General features: G+C 46.7%; 3 protein-coding genes and 1 pseudogene across 9 annotated transcripts; 3 read left to right on the top strand and 1 right to left on the bottom strand.

Annotated features, from left to right (window-relative positions):
* Positions 1–1,032: 1,032 nt before the first annotated feature.
* Positions 1,033–2,544, top strand: LOC100835210. Of its 4 annotated transcripts, none has more exons than XM_014898871.2 (3): positions 1,034–1,207; positions 1,481–1,595; positions 1,978–2,544. In XM_014898871.2, exons 2-3 carry the CDS (start codon positions 1,551–1,553, stop codon positions 2,377–2,379), a joined length of 447 nt encoding a protein of 148 aa, XP_014754357.1. In that variant the 5' UTR covers positions 1,034–1,207; positions 1,481–1,550; the 3' UTR covers positions 2,380–2,544. The 4 variants fall into 4 exon arrangements, with proteins under 4 accessions (XP_010231767.2, XP_014754357.1, XP_024314195.1 ...); XM_024458427.1 differs by having other exon boundaries at positions 1,300–1,595; XM_010233465.3 differs by lacking the exon at positions 1,481–1,595 and having other exon boundaries at positions 1,033–1,207.
* A 5,132-nt stretch (positions 2,545–7,676) lies between these two features.
* On the bottom strand, positions 7,677–10,871 carry LOC100834900. 4 transcript variants are annotated; one of them, XM_014899653.2, is made up of 2 exons: positions 9,494–10,870; positions 7,677–8,340 (listed from the first exon to the last, which is right to left on the bottom strand). In XM_014899653.2, the coding sequence occupies exons 1-2, from the start codon at positions 10,495–10,497 to the stop codon at positions 8,292–8,294; spliced, it is 1,053 nt and encodes a 350-aa protein (XP_014755139.1). In that variant the 5' UTR covers positions 10,498–10,870; the 3' UTR covers positions 7,677–8,291. The 4 variants fall into 4 exon arrangements, with proteins under 4 accessions (XP_014755139.1, XP_024316023.1, XP_024316022.1 ...); XM_024460255.1 differs by having other exon boundaries at positions 9,645–10,870; XM_024460254.1 differs by lacking the exon at positions 7,677–8,340 and adding an exon at positions 8,347–8,900 and having other exon boundaries at positions 9,645–10,871.
* An 897-nt stretch (positions 10,872–11,768) lies between these two features.
* Positions 11,769–17,186, top strand: LOC100834301 (annotated as a pseudogene).
* LOC100833991 lies at positions 17,087–18,830 on the top strand. Its single transcript, XM_014898607.2, has 2 exons — positions 17,087–17,116; positions 17,775–18,830. The coding sequence occupies exons 1-2, from the start codon at positions 17,087–17,089 to the stop codon at positions 18,405–18,407; spliced, it is 663 nt and encodes a 220-aa protein (XP_014754093.1). The 3' UTR covers positions 18,408–18,830.
* Positions 18,831–19,036: the final 206 nt, after the last annotated feature.

Raw genomic sequence — 19,036 nt, 5'->3', positions numbered from 1 at the left:
ATTTTTGTGGCCCTTGTTTGTTTTTGAATCCATGCCTCGTTTATACGGGATGTCTGGAGATCCTGTTGACTCCTTGCGTAGAATTTCAAGCAAGAGAGTCTGTTGGGGTTGCACTGCACGGCATATGGTTCTTGTTTGATCATCAGCGCGGTTCTGTGTGAATTGCTTGCTCCAAGATGTCTTTCTTCTTATGCATTCTTGCCTGGACATGTTTACAGCACTATATTCACTACATTCTGTGTATCAAGTGCACCTGTATATTTAAACGGTCAATTTCAGAGTATTTTGTTGCTGTTGGCTGTCTGTGAAGGTAACTAGGTGCGCGATGTCGTGTGCAAATCCCTGGGTCATTCACAAATGTCGATTCTTAACTTTTGTTGAAATTTGCTGACATGGACAAAAAAAATCATCAGAGAGAAGAGAACCGACTCTTGTTGAAGAGTCAAACTCCAAGGGTCAGTTAAGAGTTAGCTTTTTTATCATTGAACACCATCATATTTAATGCTAACAAATCATTTAAACACACAACTAATTTTATGTGTTAACTCTAAGTGATCGACTCTAGTATTAGATACCCTTACTAAAATGCCCGCAAGTTTACTGTAGAAAAACAAAGGGTATATCCGCAAGTTATCTTGGAAAGAGTAAAATACATCCGAGGGTTTACTATTATTGAGCAGGTGTCGAATTAGTCCTAAATTATGAAAATGCATAGTTGAGTTATGTTAAATTGGTCACGAGAGGGTAAGCTGGTTCTGGCGGGTTTGACCGCCTATGTGACGCGCTGACTAGTTACATGTTATCACAACAGAAAATAAAAAATGAGAGGAATTGACCAAATCGATCGACCAAAAAAAAAAGCAATTACCCAAAATTCTCTTATGCTTTTGGTCAATTTTGTTCAATTTGGCCAATTCCTCACCTTTTCGGTTTTTTCATGTGCTAACGTGTAACTTGTCAACGTGCGTCATAGGGGTCAAACCCGCCGGAACGTGCTTAGGACCTGCTCAATGTATATTCAATAACAGTACGATTTTACTCTCGAACTGCAAGTGGGAGGCCCTTTTTGAAGTAAAATTGCATGTTCTTGTCAGCACGGGCACAGCAGTTCCTGAGTTCCTCCTCATCTCTCCCTTCTTCTCTCGGCCGGATTTGGTTAGGCGGCCAAATCCGTCGGCCGGAGTCGGCGTCCGCAGGTCCTGATACCGTACGATCTCTCTCTCTCTCTCTATCTCTCTCTCTCCTCTTTCTTGATTCATGCGCCTGATTCCAATCCGAAACGGAACGGACTAGTTCCAGATCTTCCCATCTATGATCCGGATGACGCTCATCTTGCCGATTTCGGCGGGGGGTCGAGATTCAATCCCGTACGACTTGGGAGTGTCCGAACCCGAATCGAATCCTGTTTCCCGTGCAAAAAGATGCACCGGGAGGCCGTCTGCTTCCTCACCCGAACAATCAATCAATTGTGCCGCTGCAGATCCCAATCAATGGCAAGCTCAAGTTCCTTCCAGGAGTAGGTCGCGGTGGATTCGCAGGCTGAAAAGAGCATGGCGGTCCAGTCTGACGGGAACCCTGTAGAGACGACGACCAAGGTTTTGTTGGAGTACTATACAACACAATATTCTCTTTCAAGTTTTTTCAGTATTGGTAGCCGAGACCTGAATCTCTTATTCTCTTTTGTATAAACTGAGAAAATCTGCCTCTGTCTCTCAGGGATAGCTGCAACTTTTAATTGTGGTAAATAAAAAAAACTGCAACTTTTAATTGTGTGTTTTTACAAGATAGGCTTTGCTTCTAATTAAGTGTAGAGATATGATGCTGTCAAAAAAAAAAGTGTAGAGATATGATCGATTATGTACGTACCCTAACAATTGCCGGATGTAACACTGCAAAGTGCAAACTACACTTGAACTCTGGTAGTACTAGAACTTTTAAAATTGTGGTTTTTTAAAATAATTTCTGTGTCCAAAACAGGGCCTAGACGAGGAGATCAAGAAGAAGAAGAAGACGATCTTGCGTGAGGTGCCACCGAGCGACGTGAAGTATGTCATGTCCTACAAGCCAGAGTCCGCAGAGTCCTTCAAGGTGGAGATGCCCGAGAAGGTCGTCTGCAAGATGCCGGGCTTTGTGGAGAGCTTTTGTGCCGACATGGCCGTCCTGGCTGAAATGGCCGAGAGATGCGACCCGATCATGCTCGAGAAGCAGAAGAACTATAGGCAGCAGTTGAAGACCTATGGCAAAGTCTTCTACGAGGTCGAGGTCGACGACGACTACAAGGAGGAAGGAGCTCCTTTGCAGGATCAACCGGGAGGGCGGAGGAGGCACCGCCCCGGCGTCATCAAGACGCAAGCAGGGCAGACCAAGAAGCTGAATTAGATCGAGTTACTCGCTCTGTTTCCTTTTATTAAACATTTTGACAAGTCAATTTGGCTCACCAAAATAACCTGTATAGAAAGAAGACAGAGGGATTGTACTCTTGGATTGTTGAGAATTGTAGGCGTGATCATCACACTGAAATTCCATGTTTATGGAGTATGTTTTTATCCATGTGTTGATCATTTCAAAGCTCCCTTTCTGCCGATTAATAGATAATGGCACGTACTGTACGGTATATAATGTCATATTGCGGCTAGCTTGCAACTGCATTCCTTGGACGACAGAAATAGATACCTGCCATGCCATGCTGCTAGCTAGTTACAGTCTTACAGCAACGCACTGAGCCCCATTATGCTCAGAAATAGATACCACCACGGCAGAATTGGCGACAGGACTCTCGTTCGACAACCATTTTCTTCGCCGAAACACCACGCCTAAAATCATGGGGAAATTGTGGCAATTTGCTGCAATCAAGCTGTAATTTTGTTACTTGCCAAAACTAGTTCACGCTGACCACGCCATGCATACATTCAGTCGTTGCTGTATTAGTTCACAGCAATCAAGATCCGCCATATAAGTTGACCGTGATTTTTGTTTTCCTTAGCGCCCGCGCTGCCCGTACTATAAATCAAGATCCCACACCACACACAGTCTCAACACAACACTCACCCACAACATCACTTCTCTTCCATTTCTCCATTGTTCCTGAAGCTCAACCCATCACCGGGCGAAGAAAAAGAAGGAGATGGAGACGAAGACAACGAGAGCTCCCGCCGCCATGGCCGCCCTGTGCGTGCTCTTGATGCTGTCAACAATGCCGGGCAAGGCGGCCGCGTCCAAGTTCTGCGAGTGCTACCGGCCGTGCTACACCGAGTGCCGGAAAACCGTCTCATGGGGGTGGCGGTTCACCTGCTTCGGCAGGTGTCTCAACGACTGCAGCCCCCACAAGCTGCTGGACGCCGGCGGTGACGCGTGCACGAGGGCCTGCAGCGTCAACGGCGTCGAGGAAGGCATCTGCAACTCGCTGGAGCCTGCAGGGCCGGCGCCCCACAGTAAGATCGACTGACATTTTGGTTGATTTCTTTGTCATTTTGATCTCCTTGTGGTTGTTGTCTGATGAGGATTTGTTTGTTTTGTTTGTGTGTTTGCAGGGGCTGCAGCGACAGCGGCTTGTGTGCGTGGCTGCAACAGGTGGAGGCATCATGTCACCAAGTGATTCTTCCCAAGAGCTGTTCCGTCTCAAGTTTGAATAAAACAGGAGTGATCTGAAGGGGCTGGTGGATTTATTATGGGATTGCTAAAGGCTGTGATTCTAGCAGAAATTGTGTTTTGTTTTCATCACACACACTAGTCATGTAAAAGTATTTCGTAGTAAAATATTAGTACTATTGATTAACCTCTTCTTGTCTGGATCATAGTAACTAAACTGTTTGTCCATTTTTGTGGTGAAGAAGTGAGAATTTCTGTTATTTTTAGAGGCTAGCTCATAAAAGAGTCACATCAAAGCTATTGCGGCAACTCAGGCCCGACATCGAAAACTATCTTCTTTAGAGACAGTTTTTTATCAATAAAAAATTCAGCACAGAAAATAAAATGAATAAGGATGGGGCATTAGCAGAGACTCAACACAGTTTTCTTTTATCACTTTGACTAGTTTTATTGACAGCAACTGTTCTGTCATAGGACCATATCCAACTGCCCTTACCAGAGAGCATCTCACATGTTTGAAGCCTTAACTTGGAGCTATGGCCGTAATTTCATCCATATATAATATTATCACAGATAAAATGGTAATCTGATTTTGCTATTCGTTACATCTGTGTACTGCATTTTCTGTAACTCTGTCACTATTTCAATTACAAATGCTTTCAGAGTTGATGGTAAAGTTAAAAAGAGGTGCATAATATGGAAGTTCCAATTTCAAAATGAACCGCACCGTTAAAACAAGAAAATTAGCTCTGGTTCTAATTTTACTTTGGTTACCACATTTGCACCGCAGTACATAATTAAGATCATCTGTTTAACTAGACCAGGTTCGAAAATGACTTTTGGCTCCCCGGATCTAGGATCCCTTCCCTTTATTCGGGGAAAAAGAAAAATCATATTTATGGCTTGCAATTGCATACCTTCGGTTTCAGTAAGCTTGTACGATAAAAGGTCCGAGGATTGTCGTCATGCATGCTGTGTTGGATATGCTAGAAAGTGATCAATGCGTGTTTCTCTGCGAAATATTTTTGTACTTTGGTGAATTTCAGGAGTGTTAAACCTGTATGTGCAATTTCGTTACCGGCAGTGTTCATAATTTGATAGGATTTTCATAATTTGTTCTGGCATGTTAATCCATTGGAATTACATTCTGAAGCTTGGAAGTACTCCCTCTGATTCTAAACTCTTGACTCAAATTTAACCAAATATGGATGTATCTATTTTTTTAAAACGTCTAGATACATGTAATATTTCGACAACAATTTAGGATCGGAGGGAGTATTTATTTATGAATTCTTTTTCTCAAGGGATATCAACATAATTCCAGTTCAGGAATTACCATTTTAGCAGCACCATCTTCCTCACACTCTGATCTCCCCCTCCCCTTGCTTCCCATCCCTGCTAGCTGTACAGCTAAACAAACAATTATGCCATCCCAACATGAACTTCACTGTAGCTGTATTGTATCAGAACTGAATTTCGTTTTCTGTCTACATCAACACATTTCTTCACAAGGCCTTGCGTGAGAAAAACAAAGATGACATAATTAATGTCTAATCAGCTTTAGGATCTATCAGGGGCTATCTAGTTACAGCAACGCACTGAGCCCCATTATGTTCAGAAATGGATACCATGGCAGAATTGGCTACATGACACCCTTTGTTTGCCGAAACACGGCGTGCAAAATCATGGACGGCGACGTCACAAAAAATGTGGCAATTTGATTTGCTGCAAAATGGCAAAAACAAAAATGTGCTCGCTACGTCACGAATTTATCTGGCTCAAATGTCGATATCGCCCTCGGAATTCGGGTGCTATAAAAAGAGCCCACACCACACAAACACAACAGAGTCTCAACACTCACCACCACAACAGCAGTTCTCTTCCATTTCTCCATTGTTCCTGAAGATCAACCCATCGCCTGCCCAGAAGAAGGAGATGGAGGCGAAGACAACCAGAGCTGCCGACAAGGCCGCCCTGTGCGTGCTGCTCGCCTTGCTGTCAGCAATGCCGGGCAAGGCGGCGCCCGAGAGGCCCACCCCGGCCGACTTCTGCAAGTGCTACCGGCCATGCTATACCGAGTGCCGGCGCACCATCCCTTGGTGGTCGCGGTTTATCTGCGTGGCCAAGTGTCTCGACGATTGCAGCCCCCACAAGCTGCTCGCCGGCGGTGACCCGTGCGCCATGGCCTGCGGCGGCGCCGGCGTGAACACCATCTGCGACACGTCGGAGCCGGAGCCGGCGCTGGAGAGTAAGACGATAACTAACATTTGGTAAATAAATTTCGGTCATTCTGATCTCCTTGTGGTCCTCTGAGGATTTCTTTGTTTGTGTGTTTGCAGGGGATGATGCAGCTGGGGAGACAGCGGCTTGTGTTCGTGGCTGCAACATGTGGAGGCAGCATAGCACCAAGTGATTTCCGAAGAATTGTTTCGTCTAAACTTTGAATAAAATGCGTTTTGAATAGCTGCTGGTTCATGTCAAAGTTTGTGAATCTCTTAGTATCGGCGGCGATGTGTGGAGGCAGATCCATAAAAATAATAAAATTGATTTAATTAGCACTTCCTGTCTGGATCACAGTGATCAAATTGTTTCTCTCTTTTTGTGAACAATTTCTCATAAGAGAACTCAGATTCAAACGTTATAGCCTCATCAAAACCTTTCCACCTGACACAGCAAGATGAACCTGACAGGACCATCACTAATGCATTAATGGAAGCAAGCCGATTTTTCTTCATGCAGGTTCGGATAATGTCTATAGAAATCTGATAACACACTGAGGTTAAACTTAACAGACCAATTCCCGGTTCACAGTTTTTTTTTTCTCGAACACGCCGAAAGAAGAAGGCGCAAGAAGCGCAAGTACAAACAAGGCCCAAATGCTCAAAAGGAGAAAAAACACAAAAAGGCAAAACAAAACAAAAGCAGAGGAAGGAAAAGGAAAAACAACTATACAAGGGTGGTGAAAGGGCTAGGATCTGGAGGACGGGCGTGGAGGGGGAGGCGGTCAAGAGCTCGCGCACCAGCGGCACGCCACATGTCCGCCTCCACAAAGATGTCCTCCACGAGCCAAGCGACAAACGGGGTAGCTCCCTCAAAAATACAAGCATTCCGAAGTTTCCAATTCCTCCAAAGAGTGAGATTAAGGAGCGACCGGGTAGCTTTCACCTTTCCTTGCAGCCTATGAGCCCCCGCCGAGAGCCAAGCTACCAAGTCCTCAGAGGGGCGAGGGAGACAGCAAAGTGCTCCGACCCTCGCCAGCACCTCATGAAGAACCGCCTTCGTGAAGGCACAGCACCTCATGAATTCCTCGTTCACAGTTGACCGGGGCATGTTGATTACTACAACTCCAGCTCACAGTTGACCAGGGCATGATACACAGAGGGTCAATGTCCTTGTGGAGCATGCACAGCATACAGAATGGTAAAAGCTACAGCAAGCAAGCCATTTCTGAATCTCAGCCACCGGGATGTAATTCTAGATACCACCAATGTTATCGTTCAAATAGATTTGTAATAATCACCTGCTGGAGAGTTCAGAGTTGGCACGGCAAAAAACTTCAGTATTGTGTTCCTGTAGCTTGTAATTGCATTGTCAGGGGTTACCTGCTTTGCTTTTTAACTTTTCCTGTTGAACCTCTAAGACACTGCAAACTGTGCGATTTCGTTCATGAAATCGGGAGTATAATTCCTTTTTCTAAAAATGCCGAGTAACCATTAGCTTCACTATCGGGCAGATTGTGCCGAAGCAGACGTACCAATAGGTAGACGATGCTTCGACAAAACCAACACTAGAAACAGAGATAGCAACAGCCAACAGGTAGACTATAGCTTGGAGTGAAAATATTCTCAAGTTTCTTGACAGCTGATGTCAGTAGCTACATACATGGTCAGTGGTTAATACCACCCCTTGGAGGCAACTATTGAGCATCAACGACACAGGCAGCAGCTTGCTTCACAAGAAGGGCTTGCCTAAGGAAAACAAAGATCTATCAGGGGCTAATTCCAGCAACCCACTGAGCCCCAGCATGCTCAGAAATGGATACCGAAAGACAAAATTGGCTGCATGACACTCGTTCAGCCGAAACACTCTGCATAAAATCGGGGCTGCAAAACGGCGAAAAATACTACTATGCTCAGCCACATTATGAATTATTAAGGTCAAATGTTGATATCGCCCTTCGAACTCGGGTGCTACAAAGAGCCCCACACGGCTACACCTCAGACACCAGGATCTCACCACACACCACAACGGCACTTCTCTTCATCCCCCATTGTTCCTGAAGAAGATCAACCCATTGCCGGCAAAGAGGAAGGACATGGAGGCGAACACGAGAGAAATGCGGCCGTGGAGACCTGCAGGTCACCGGCGGTGTCGACTCGTGCAGGATGACCTTGGCCTGCGGCATGAGCTCCTCCATCTGTGGCTCGTCAGACCAGGGCGGATGCGGGACAGTAAGATGACGACCAGCAACAACATTTGCTTTCGGCCATTTTGATTCTTCTTCTAGTCTGAGGATTTCCTTTTGTGTGTTTGCAGGGGATATGGCGGCTTAGGAGCCGTTCCGTTTGAAGATGATATGATTTCAAGAGCTGGTGGATCATGGGGTTTTATTATAGGATGTTCAAAGGCTGTGATTGTAGCAGCAATAATAAAATGTGTTTTGTTTTCATCACATACACCACTGGGTCCAGTGAGAACTGGAATTATTTGCAACTGTTGATGCCAAGTAGCATCCCAGCTTGCAAAAGGGTCCTGCAGAAATAACATCTTTTTGAGCTACACAATTTTATCAGTTACAAATTTGCGGATAATCATGGGGCTTAGGAAGAGTTTTTCATCGAAATCTCCCACCTGACCTGATACAGCATGGGACATAAGCAAACAATACTGAGAAGATATGTGCACAAGCAAAATTCTAGCAAGATGAACTGACAGGTGCGCTTGCCTCAACGTGCTTATTTGGACGGCACAAAGTAAATTAACTGCAAGATTAACTGACAGGACCAGCACTAATGCATTAATCGAAGCAGGCCAATTTTTATTCATGCCAGTTGGAATAATGTATATATACATCAGATAACAGATGGAGGTTAAACTTAAAGGATTAATTCCCAGTTCACAGTTGACCAGGACATGTTGATTACTACAAGTCCACATCACAGTTGACCAGCATATGATACATAGAGGGTCAATGTCTTTGTGGAGCACAAGACGGGCCTCATGCACAGCATACAGAATAAAAGAAGCTACAGCAAACAAGCCATTTCTGGATCTCAGCCACCAGGGTGCAATTCTAGATACCTGCAGAGCAACTAATGCCAGTAGTCAAACAGATTTGTAATAATCAATCGTGTAAAAGCCCTTAAAGTTATATTCCACAATTTTTGTCTGATTCACTCAAAAAGTAAGCATTAGCTTCACCATGGGGCAAATTGTGCTGACAGATCAAAGGTTGAACCATCTCAGCATTATTGGACAAAAACAACATTCCACTAGAAACAGAGAACAACAATAGGAAGACACGAACTTGCAGTGAACATATTGGATATGTCAGGAAAGAACATCCCACCGTAGATTGAGGAAAGGAGGCCGCAGGAAATACAATTATTGGATATGTCGGGCAGACCTCAGGCAACAATAAAATCTAAATCAATTACTCCCTCCTTTTCAGTTTCTTAGGGATATCTAAAATTCTAAAAATTTCAATTTGTAAGCCAATTTGCTTTGGCGACGAGGTTATGGACTGGAGTAATAAACTAATGCATGAAGGAGATGGGTGGCCATGCATATTGCATTAATAATTCGTCTATCACTTAACTAGGTGCTCCTTGGTTATTGTGAATTTTTTATATAGGCCTAACAAACTGAAAAGTGAAATGGAAGGAGTATCATACAAAATAATTACCATTTCTCTGAAAAATAATTTTCTGCCAATCTTTGTGTCCATTGTTTTATTCCATGGATGGCCGTACCCAATAGAATAGCTCTGACTCGAACCACATGATCCAATAATAATAACATGAGAATATCAAATAACTTGGTTCTGTATGTTATACCTGCAGTATAGACAGCTTCGAATGGATGATACGGACACATATTTTTGCTTTGGAAGAGTTTCCTGAACTGTAACGAGTCAAGCTGGACCGTGAATAGACAGGGATACGTCCACAAGAGAGCCACATTGTGGTCTTCAGCAAGCCCTAGAATACGCAGAGGCCATCTCTCTTCCTTGGAGTCCACAGGAAGTAGCTCGCCGAGGTCAACAGTTTTTCCCAGCACCCATGAAGCACCATCCCCACCACAATCAGCGTTCCTCTTCCAGAACTGGGCGGTGAGGTCTGACAGTAAGAGTAAACCAAGTCCACCACCCTCTGCCCGCATAACCGTGAATCCGTGATTCACCGGCGGCAACGGCATCACAGCTAGGCTCTGCGTACCCAGATGAAACTCAAGGATCCAGGAGCTATCCCAGAGAGAAAACGGCCAATAAAGTGAATCCCCAATCATGACAGCAGGACCAATGGTGCAAACCCTGGTGGAAAGGAAGCTGGTTGAATCCATGGGCTCGGGTGGAAGGAGTGTCGAGACGAGTCTACCCCAAGCGCCGGTCTCTGAAGAGTAAACGCAGGCGAGCGCCCGTTTCGGCTGCATCCAGTCGTTGCCTACCAAGACCACCTGGAAGTGGTTCTCGTCGTCTCCGGCGCCGGCAGCGGCGGTGCGGCGGAGCACGGCCCCGTGGATCGGGGTCTCGTAGATCTCGAACCTGGGGTGGACGTCGATGTAGTTCCGGTCGCCGTTGACGGGGTCCCACACCAGGATCTGCCTCCGCCGCTGTTGGTAGATGAGGGCGAGGCCATGGCGGCACCCGAGGATCCGGCAGCGCCCGTGGTCCTGTTCGTTGAGATCCATGTGGAATCTCTCTGGCGGGATGCGGTTGGGGGCCTCCAGTGTTGGCTGGAAGTGGAGGTCGTGGAAGCTTTGGAAGAAGTAGCCGAGGAGAGGGGGAGGGTTCCGGTGGCAGTGGTGGAGGCGGAAGCGGCGGGCGAAGGCCCGGTCGGAGACGACGCGGCGCCAGCGGGTGCAGACGAGGCAGGCGGAGGAGGATCTCCGAGAGCAGGTCGTCGTCGTCCAGGTCCAGCGGCGCGGGCGCCGGCGACGACCGGTGGCCGGCGACGCTCATCTCGGCTTGTGCGTTTGGATTCTGGAACCACTGTGGACTGAATTGAAGTGAAGTGGAGACAGTAAAGTGAAGCCAAACCAAGCCCAAAACTAGTGGGCTAAGTGCTGATGCAGGTTCATTTTCTATTTATTCTCCTTTTCTCTTCTGTTCATGAAAATAAAGATTGACGCTAACTGAAAAAAAATAACGATTAACTAATGCAAGTTTGAGACCAACTGCCCTTGGGACGAATCTGACGGATCCATTATTTTCGGCGGATCAGCTTTTCCTAAAAGCTGTCCAAACCTGCAGTTTATATCAAATTAGTTTGATAGCCTAATCAATTTTAGGTGACGGCTTCTCGAGAAAGCTGGCTAAGGGCAGCTTCTCGTCAGTCCAGGAAACCGAGAAGAATTGGTCTAAACTCTGCTTTGACGTAGTAGTAACTGATGAGGAACGGGTTTTCCTGACGCAGGTCCACACGTCAGCGGCTACAACTTCAAGGGATGCATCTCCTCTCACTAGCGGATCCATAGGGTGGTCAGGGTGGTCCATAAGATTTAAAATACAGTTCATATAGGCCCACGTCAAGTCCAAACCCATATCCTCGTGGGCCTAGCTCCTTTGTACGTGAGTCTGGCACTCTCGCGGTCTCGCCTAACGATTAAGCACATGAGTCAACAATCTTTGGTACAGTTTATATTCATTTTTTTGCAGAGATGGTTGCGATTTATAGTTAGGGTAAAAAAATTACTCATTGGACCACCCTGTCTCCTCCTGACTACCGATGAATAAGCAATAAGACTAACTCAATAACTGATGAAATGGGCAAAAAATTGGTTTCATCGTATCTACTTTCTCCATCTCATGTTAAGAGATAAAATATTATGTATCTAAACGTTTTTGGACAAAGATGCATCCATATTTGAGCAAATTTGATTCACTTGATACATGACGAGACTGGTGTGCTTGAACTGATGAACGGCACCACCTACATTTCTCAGTTTCACAGCCCAAACCAATGTGCCCGTTTCTGGCAGCAGAAAGCGTTTGCAAACCTCAGTACCTAAACAACTCCATTACTGAACCATCAAATCTCTGTCAATAGAGAGAGAGAAAGAATATAGGACGGTCAGAAATCTTCTGGAGATAACAGCAGAGTTTCTGTAGAAAGCTAGCTCAGCTTCTCATTCGATTTATCAATTATCATCGGTGCCACCCTCTCTGGCTTCTCCATGTAGAAATAACCTGGGCTGATTCGGATTGAGATTCGCTTCTGATTCGTTGAGATAGAAGGGGGAGCTGTCTGGCGGGACGCGGTTGGGGGCCTCCAGGGTGGGCCGGAAGTGGACGGCGTATGGGCTTTCGCACGAAGAAGCCGGCGAGAGGAGGAGGGTTCCGGTGGCGGCGGAAGCGGCGGGTGAAGCCCGGGTCGGCGCCAGCGGGAGGGAGGACGGCTGCGGGGGCAGGCGGAGGAGGATCTCCGAGAGCAGCTCCCTCGTCGCCCAGCGGCGCGGACGCCGGCGACGACCGGTGGCCGCCGCCGCCGCCGTTGCTCATCTCGCTGATGCGGGTATTTGGGCTGGAACAACGAAGAGGGCCAAGTCAAATCAAGCCCAAAACTAGAGGCTACTGGGCTGCACACTGGAGCCCATTTCCCCTTTTTGTTTTCACAGAGCTCTTCTCCTTTGCAGGTCTGCCTGACATTCTGTATCAACAAGAAGTGCTCATGTAGCTACTGCTTTGTCAGGCATGCAGTTCCTTCTTTATCCTTGAGCTCCCACCACAAGCAAAGCAAAGAACCAACCAGCGTGCCTTTAGCTTTTGTTAAAGCGTCGGAAGCCTTAAATCCAAGGGCAAAGCTACCTATTGCGCCAGATGCTCGTTGCAGATTTGCATCAAGGTACAATATCGACAGTTACCAAGTTCCTCGCCCGCACTACTATTGCCTTCTCTGTCAACATTTCTGCTGTGGAACCGGCACTGGATATGTAGCTGCTAGCTCCAAAGGTATATATCGTTCCTTCCACGTTTAATGTTTCTACAATTTTTCCCATTAATTATCACGTGTCAGATACAAATGTTGAAAGAGATCGATGTTGATATCGTGTATGTTTTCTTAATGCTTTTCCTTCGATGTGCATGCAGTTATTTGATATACTCGTACTTGTGATATTATGGAATCTGACTCCGATGACCCGGACTCGGATAACAACTCTGGGCACCAGCGACTTGGTTGGAAGGTAACATTCCAATTATGAGTGGAGCCATCCATAGATCTCTTCTAGTTCGACCTAACGAACTATAGGTGAAGATGAACTAGAGAGGAGATGAGATCAATCGGTGCCCTGTCACAAGCAGTTGGTGACATCATATGTAGTAGTATTTGACTGTTCGATGGCTCATTGTTATTTAGAACCAAATTTGAACTCGTTACCGACTGCTTCAAATATTACAACTAACTAATTATTAATGCAGGGTTTTCATGCAAATTCTTTCGAAGAGGCGGTACAAGAAATAATATTTTATTTGGAGGACACAACGGAGCCAAATCAGGTCATCTACTTTGATGGATGGGATGGCCTCGGTGCATCTGCCCTTCTTACATCGGTAGCTAAAAACCCTCCGTCGTATCTAAGAAGCAGATATGATAGTATCATCCACATTGACTGCTCTAGGTGGGAAAATCGGAGAGCACTCCAGAGGACAATTGCAGAGAAACTAAGGTTTCCTCAACATGTCATGGATATTTTTGCTAGGCAGGATGAGGATGATGATTTTGGTGGGGTAGCACAAGGTTCTCGCCTGGAGATGAGAGAAGTTGGAAGACAAATCCATCAAGCCCTGCAAGGACAGAGTTGTTTAGTAATCTTCCATAACGGGGGCGATATGATGGTTGACTTCAATAATCTCGGCATTCCCCGAGCTGCTGCAGATGAATGGTCAAATGTCGTTTCTAAGGTATTGTGGACGTTCCGCGGGAGGCTGCGTGTGATCCCAGGATTGGAGCAAAGAGCACAAGGAGTGGACAGTTCTCATATTTCTCTGTTCGCAAACTTTTATGAGAATGTGCTGATGAGTAGTGCCAAGAAAACTATACACTCGACTGAAATGCTACCTGAAGAGGCTAGAGAAATAGATGAATACACGAATAAGGATGGTATCACCCCAGGAATAGCTGAAGCATGTTGTGGGTATTTGTTGTTTCTAGAGTCCAAGGGAGTCGACACCCTAGACTACAACTGGGCCACTCATGCCGCAAACTATTGGGTTTGTGATGGGATTATACAAGAATGCCAACAGGACAAAGCATGGGAGCTTGCCACTGCTCTGCATGAAGAGATGAGACTAGATAACTTCTCATCTTCTAGATGGCCCTATTTTTCATCTTACCGGTTGCCAACTATTGGGAATTATAGGAAACGGTGGATTGTAGCCACCAGCTCTGGTAGCAAAGAAATTGTGCCGACTGAAAACCAAAAGGCAACATCATACTTTTTGGCAAATGAAAGAGGACATAACCATCCAATAGCTTCATTGCCCAATAACATGTTCCAAAGATCGCTGCAACTTCGCGTATTGAAACTCTGCGGCTGCATCTTCAGTTTTTCTTCACCTCCTTTTCGTCACTGCCATAACCTAAGATTCCTTGGATTAGATAACTGCAAGAACCAACCACATGTATCAGATGAATACAAAGAAGAAGAAAAGGAAAAGGGAAAGGGCAGACCAACAATGGAATTTTTTCGAAGCCTATGGGTGCTAGACATATGTTGCACAGATTGGGAATTGACTTTGCCTCCAAATATAATGGAGCAGATGGCTACAAATATTAGGGAGATAAATATAAAGAGAGGAAGAATCTGGCATAACAAGCCTGCATGGACATGGAGGCGTCTACACAACATTCACAAGCTTCGATTGATTGAGCCTACATGCCCTTGGGAGACAGGAAGTATGAATGAATTCATAGGTATGGTGAAGTTGGAGTTCCTTGACCTGTCAGGGAATAGCACAATAAGAGTTTTGCCAGGCTTGTCAGGTGCAACTGTACTCCGTACACTGGTTCTAGATGGTTGTACCAGACTGGAACATGTTACCCCCGAGTCACTTCCTCCATTGCTTGAAACATTTAGCTTCGTTGCTGGGGCAGGAAAGGACTGCGACAAGGAAGCTCAAATCTCCTGTATCTCCATGGCCGGTTGTGCAAGACTTGTGAACTTCAGACTGGGTGGGTTACTCCCAAAACTTGAGTTATTGGACCTCTCAAATACAATAGTCAAATCAGTTGACCTCGAAGATGAGGTGGTGCAGGTCCCATGTCTGCAGCGAGTCATTTTGTTGGGATGTGAGCGGCTTCGTTCTGTACTTTGGCCAGAAAAGGGGATGCCCAAACTTATGGTTCTATGCATTGACACTAGAGGAGTTGGAGGAGGAGAAGCGTTCATGAAAACAACACATGACTATTTATCGTGTCAAGAACAAGAACAATATTGCTGTGCACGTGTTGCTATCACGGACATGAGGTTCCTACAGTCATTGGTGCGGAGAATTGGCAATGAGTTTTGCTGGAACACTGATAGATTCAATCTGAATCTCCGCATGTCTTGTAGTAGCAAAGATGATGGACAAAACTACAGCAAGGATAAGATGGGCCTTTACAGCACTAAACAATTTGATGAGTCACCTCCACACAAGTCATCAATGCTGAAGACTGATTGTAAATACACTGATGTCAACTTTGACAAGGCAACCAGCGATGATCAAGAAGGCATGATCTCATGGCAGTTTCAGCCACTGGACCTCCATGTAGACATTCGAGAGGGAATATGCAACACTAATGTGGTCACTGCACAAGCAATTATGGCTGTAAAGTTCTTGATGAGTAGAGTCAAGTCATTGGTCGTGCATGACAATTCTTCCCTCTCCATTGTTGTTCCTGAAAGAATGATTCCTTCAGGTTGGAAAAGGGATACAATTAATTGGCCTTGTCTAAAGTGGTGCCGCGTTGAGAGATGCCTCAAGCTGGACACTGTATTCATCTTACACGATAATATCTCCAGCTTTAGTGAATTGGAGACCTTTTGGGCCTCTGAGCTTTTGATGGCCCGTTGCATCTGGAGCTTTAGAAGTGACATTGCCTATTCGTTAGATGATAAAACCTTTGAAAAACTGCAGGATATACATCTGCAGTTCTGCCCCAGGCTCACATCTGTCCTCGTACTGTCATGGAAAACCTTGCCCAGCCTGGAAAGACTCCACATCGTCTGCTGTGGTGACCTCAGTCAGGTCTTCCCCCTGGAGAAATATTTTCTCAGAAAAGAGGTGTGCTGCGATTCCCAAAACTGAAGCACATCTACTTGCATGAGCTCCCCAAGCTGCATCAAATATGCGAGGCCAAGATGTTTGCTCCCGAGCTTAAGACCATCTGGGTGAGGGGATGCTGGAGCCTGAAGCGCCTTCCAGCCACCGACAATGGCCCCCTTGGCCGCCCTGTCGTGGACTGTGAGAAGGACTGGTGGGACAAGCTGGAGTGGGACGGGAAGGAGTCTCGCCACCACCCCTCTCTCTTCGAGCCACGGCACTCCAAGTACTATAAGAAGACCCTGCTCAGAGGCTCAGTTCTCCGGTGACGTAATTGCTGCTCAATCACTGGTTCCCAGGTATGTACACGCTCGTGATCAATAAATTGTTTCCTCTCTCTAGCTAGCTTGTTTGCTTTTCTCCTTTCATGTGGTAGTATGTATCATATGCAGTACCATGTTCTATGGCTCTCATGGAATATCTACCAGTTATCAGCAAGAATCCTGCATGCTAACAGAATTGTAACTTGGAATACACAGTGATAGATGTATAGCAACCAGATTGTCTTTCTGAATAGAACCAGCTTGTAAGTTCCGGTTATTGATCAATTACTCTCATTATCACCTCTGTAGATTTGGTGGTGGATCGACCGGTGGTGTCTCCCTGTTGCTTTCTACCACGCCGAGTGTTTCCACTGATCTGTCAAGTCCTTAATTGGTGTGTTCCCTGAAGAATAAATTTGGTGTTTTATGCTACTTGCATTGATCCACCAAGCTAGCTATATCGGGTTTGGTCGATATACCCTGTTAGTTTGTGTGCTTCTCTCATGGGATGGGACTGACGCACCATATGCTCTGTATTTGTTAAAGGCAAAATTTGTTACTCCCTCCGATCCATATTACTTGTCGAAATATCAAATTTGCTCAAATATGAATGTATCTATGTTTAAAAAGCGTCTAGATACATATAATATTTCGAAAGTAATATGGACAGGAGGGAGTACTAGTTTTATGTGTGCTGGAAATAAGAGAGGGTATGGCATCTGGTGTGTCTGCCCCTCGTGGTGTGAGTGTTGAATAGCAAAAGACTGAAGACTGTTTGTATGTGTGGTCAATGCAGCAGCATGCTACAGCTACGCCGAGTGTGAACTATTTTGCTCCAATGCTACATATATATTGCGCTGCTACATGTCAGCTATTTCGTCACAATGAATACTATGCTACGAAGGGGCCACGGTGATCGTCCGGGGCCCGGGCGAATTTCCAGGGTCTGCAAAACTGCGAGAAGCTCGGCCACATTACTACGAGATACAAATCGGGGCCGGACGTCGAGACAAGAGAGCCAAATGAAGCTCAAAACTACTCTCTCCAAGTACAAAACCGTGCCGATCTATATGGAACGGAGGGAATAGAGGACTACAGGTGGGCCAAATTTAGAAAACTGAAAAAAAAAAGAATTGGGTTGGGCCAGAAGAACGAGAGAGCTGGGCCAGACAAAAAACTAAACTGGCCGGGCCACCAGCCGGGCCGAGCGCCCGAGCCCGTCTCGGGCCTGGTAGCCGTGCTACCGGGCTGCCCGAAAAGGCCAAGGGCTGCAACCTCTCCGTTCGCTCCACGCCTCTACTTCCCAAAATCCCTAGTCCCGACGAGCCGCCGGTGGTTTCCTTCACTTCGGAAAAGGGACGCAACCACCTCCCTGTTCGCTCCACTTCCCAAATCCGTAGCTAGTCCCAGCGACCCGCCGCCGCCCAGCCGGAGGAGACAATGCCGCCAGGACGGCGAGCGCAAAAGGGAGGCAACCACGGCTCCACGGAGCAGTACCACCACCCGCAGGCGACCGGCCGCGGCGAGGTCGCCCCGCCGCCGTTCCCCGCCCCTACCGATGCAGCGTTCGAGGTACTGTATTTCCCCCCTCTCCTTCCTTAATCCTTCCTTCCTTCCCCCAATCTTCGATCCAACCAAAGAGAACCAAAACCCCAAACAAACCCTCTCTTTCCCTCTGCTCCGACCCTGCCATCCGCAAGCGCTCCCCGCAGACCCTCTCCGGCTTCTTCTTCAACAGGACCCGCGGCGGCCTCACCTTCCGCAACCTGTCCGTCGGAGGAAGCCGCAGAAGTACCCCTCTGATCGACCCCAAACTCCCTTTCCTGCGCGGCACCTACAAGCGCTTAGAGGTCGAGCAGGGCTGCGGCAGCGTCCTCCTCCTGAGATGCTGGAAATCGTACACGAAGCGGAACAAGGACAAGTACGACCACGTCGTGTGCAACCCTGCAACCGAGGAGTGGAGGGTGCTGCCTCTCATAGTGTTGCCGGACCAGGAGAAGCCGGACGTCCTTGTGTTCTACGATGGTGATTAAGATTTCTTCCTGGGTTTCGAGGCGGCCACCCCTTCCCGATTCGTGGTATTTGCGCCCCTGACGAACTCTTTCTGCGAATTCGGACAAGTCGCGGTCTACTCCTCCGAGACTGGGCGATGGACTGCTCTGCCGAATGAGTGGGGGTGGAAGACTGTCCTTCTTGGTGGTCCGCAGTGTGTCTTCCTGAATGGCATCATGCATCTGAGCACCCATTATGCTTCGATAGTCACTGTCGACACGGAGGGGAAGAAATGGGGGGAAATCGATTGGCCAAAGGACATGGTGGGCACATCTGAGGTTGTTACCATTGGGAAGTCTCAGGGACTTTTGCATGCTTGGCAGATAGATAATGACAATGATTCCCAGCTCTATGTTTGGGTCCTTGAGGATTATGCAAGTGGGAAGTGGACCCTGAAGCATGCTGTCAAGGTGTTGGAACTGTTTGGGAGGGAGTGTTACAAAGATGAAGAGTGCTTTACCATGTTTGTGATTCATCCGGATCGTAATTTGGTTTACATTACTGACGAGTAGGAGATGACATTGTCTTACGATATGGATAGCGGGAAAGTGCAGGTTATGTGTACTGCTAAAGAACTTGCCTGTGGCGTACCGTATACTCCATGTTTTAC

This window comes from Brachypodium distachyon, chromosome 2, assembly GCF_000005505.3.
Source record: "Brachypodium distachyon strain Bd21 chromosome 2, Brachypodium_distachyon_v3.0, whole genome shotgun sequence".
Lineage (NCBI taxonomy): Eukaryota > Viridiplantae > Streptophyta > Magnoliopsida > Poales > Poaceae > Brachypodium > Brachypodium distachyon.
The sequence above is the reverse complement of the archived record's forward strand: the minus strand, read 5'-3'. Positions and strand labels throughout refer to the sequence as shown.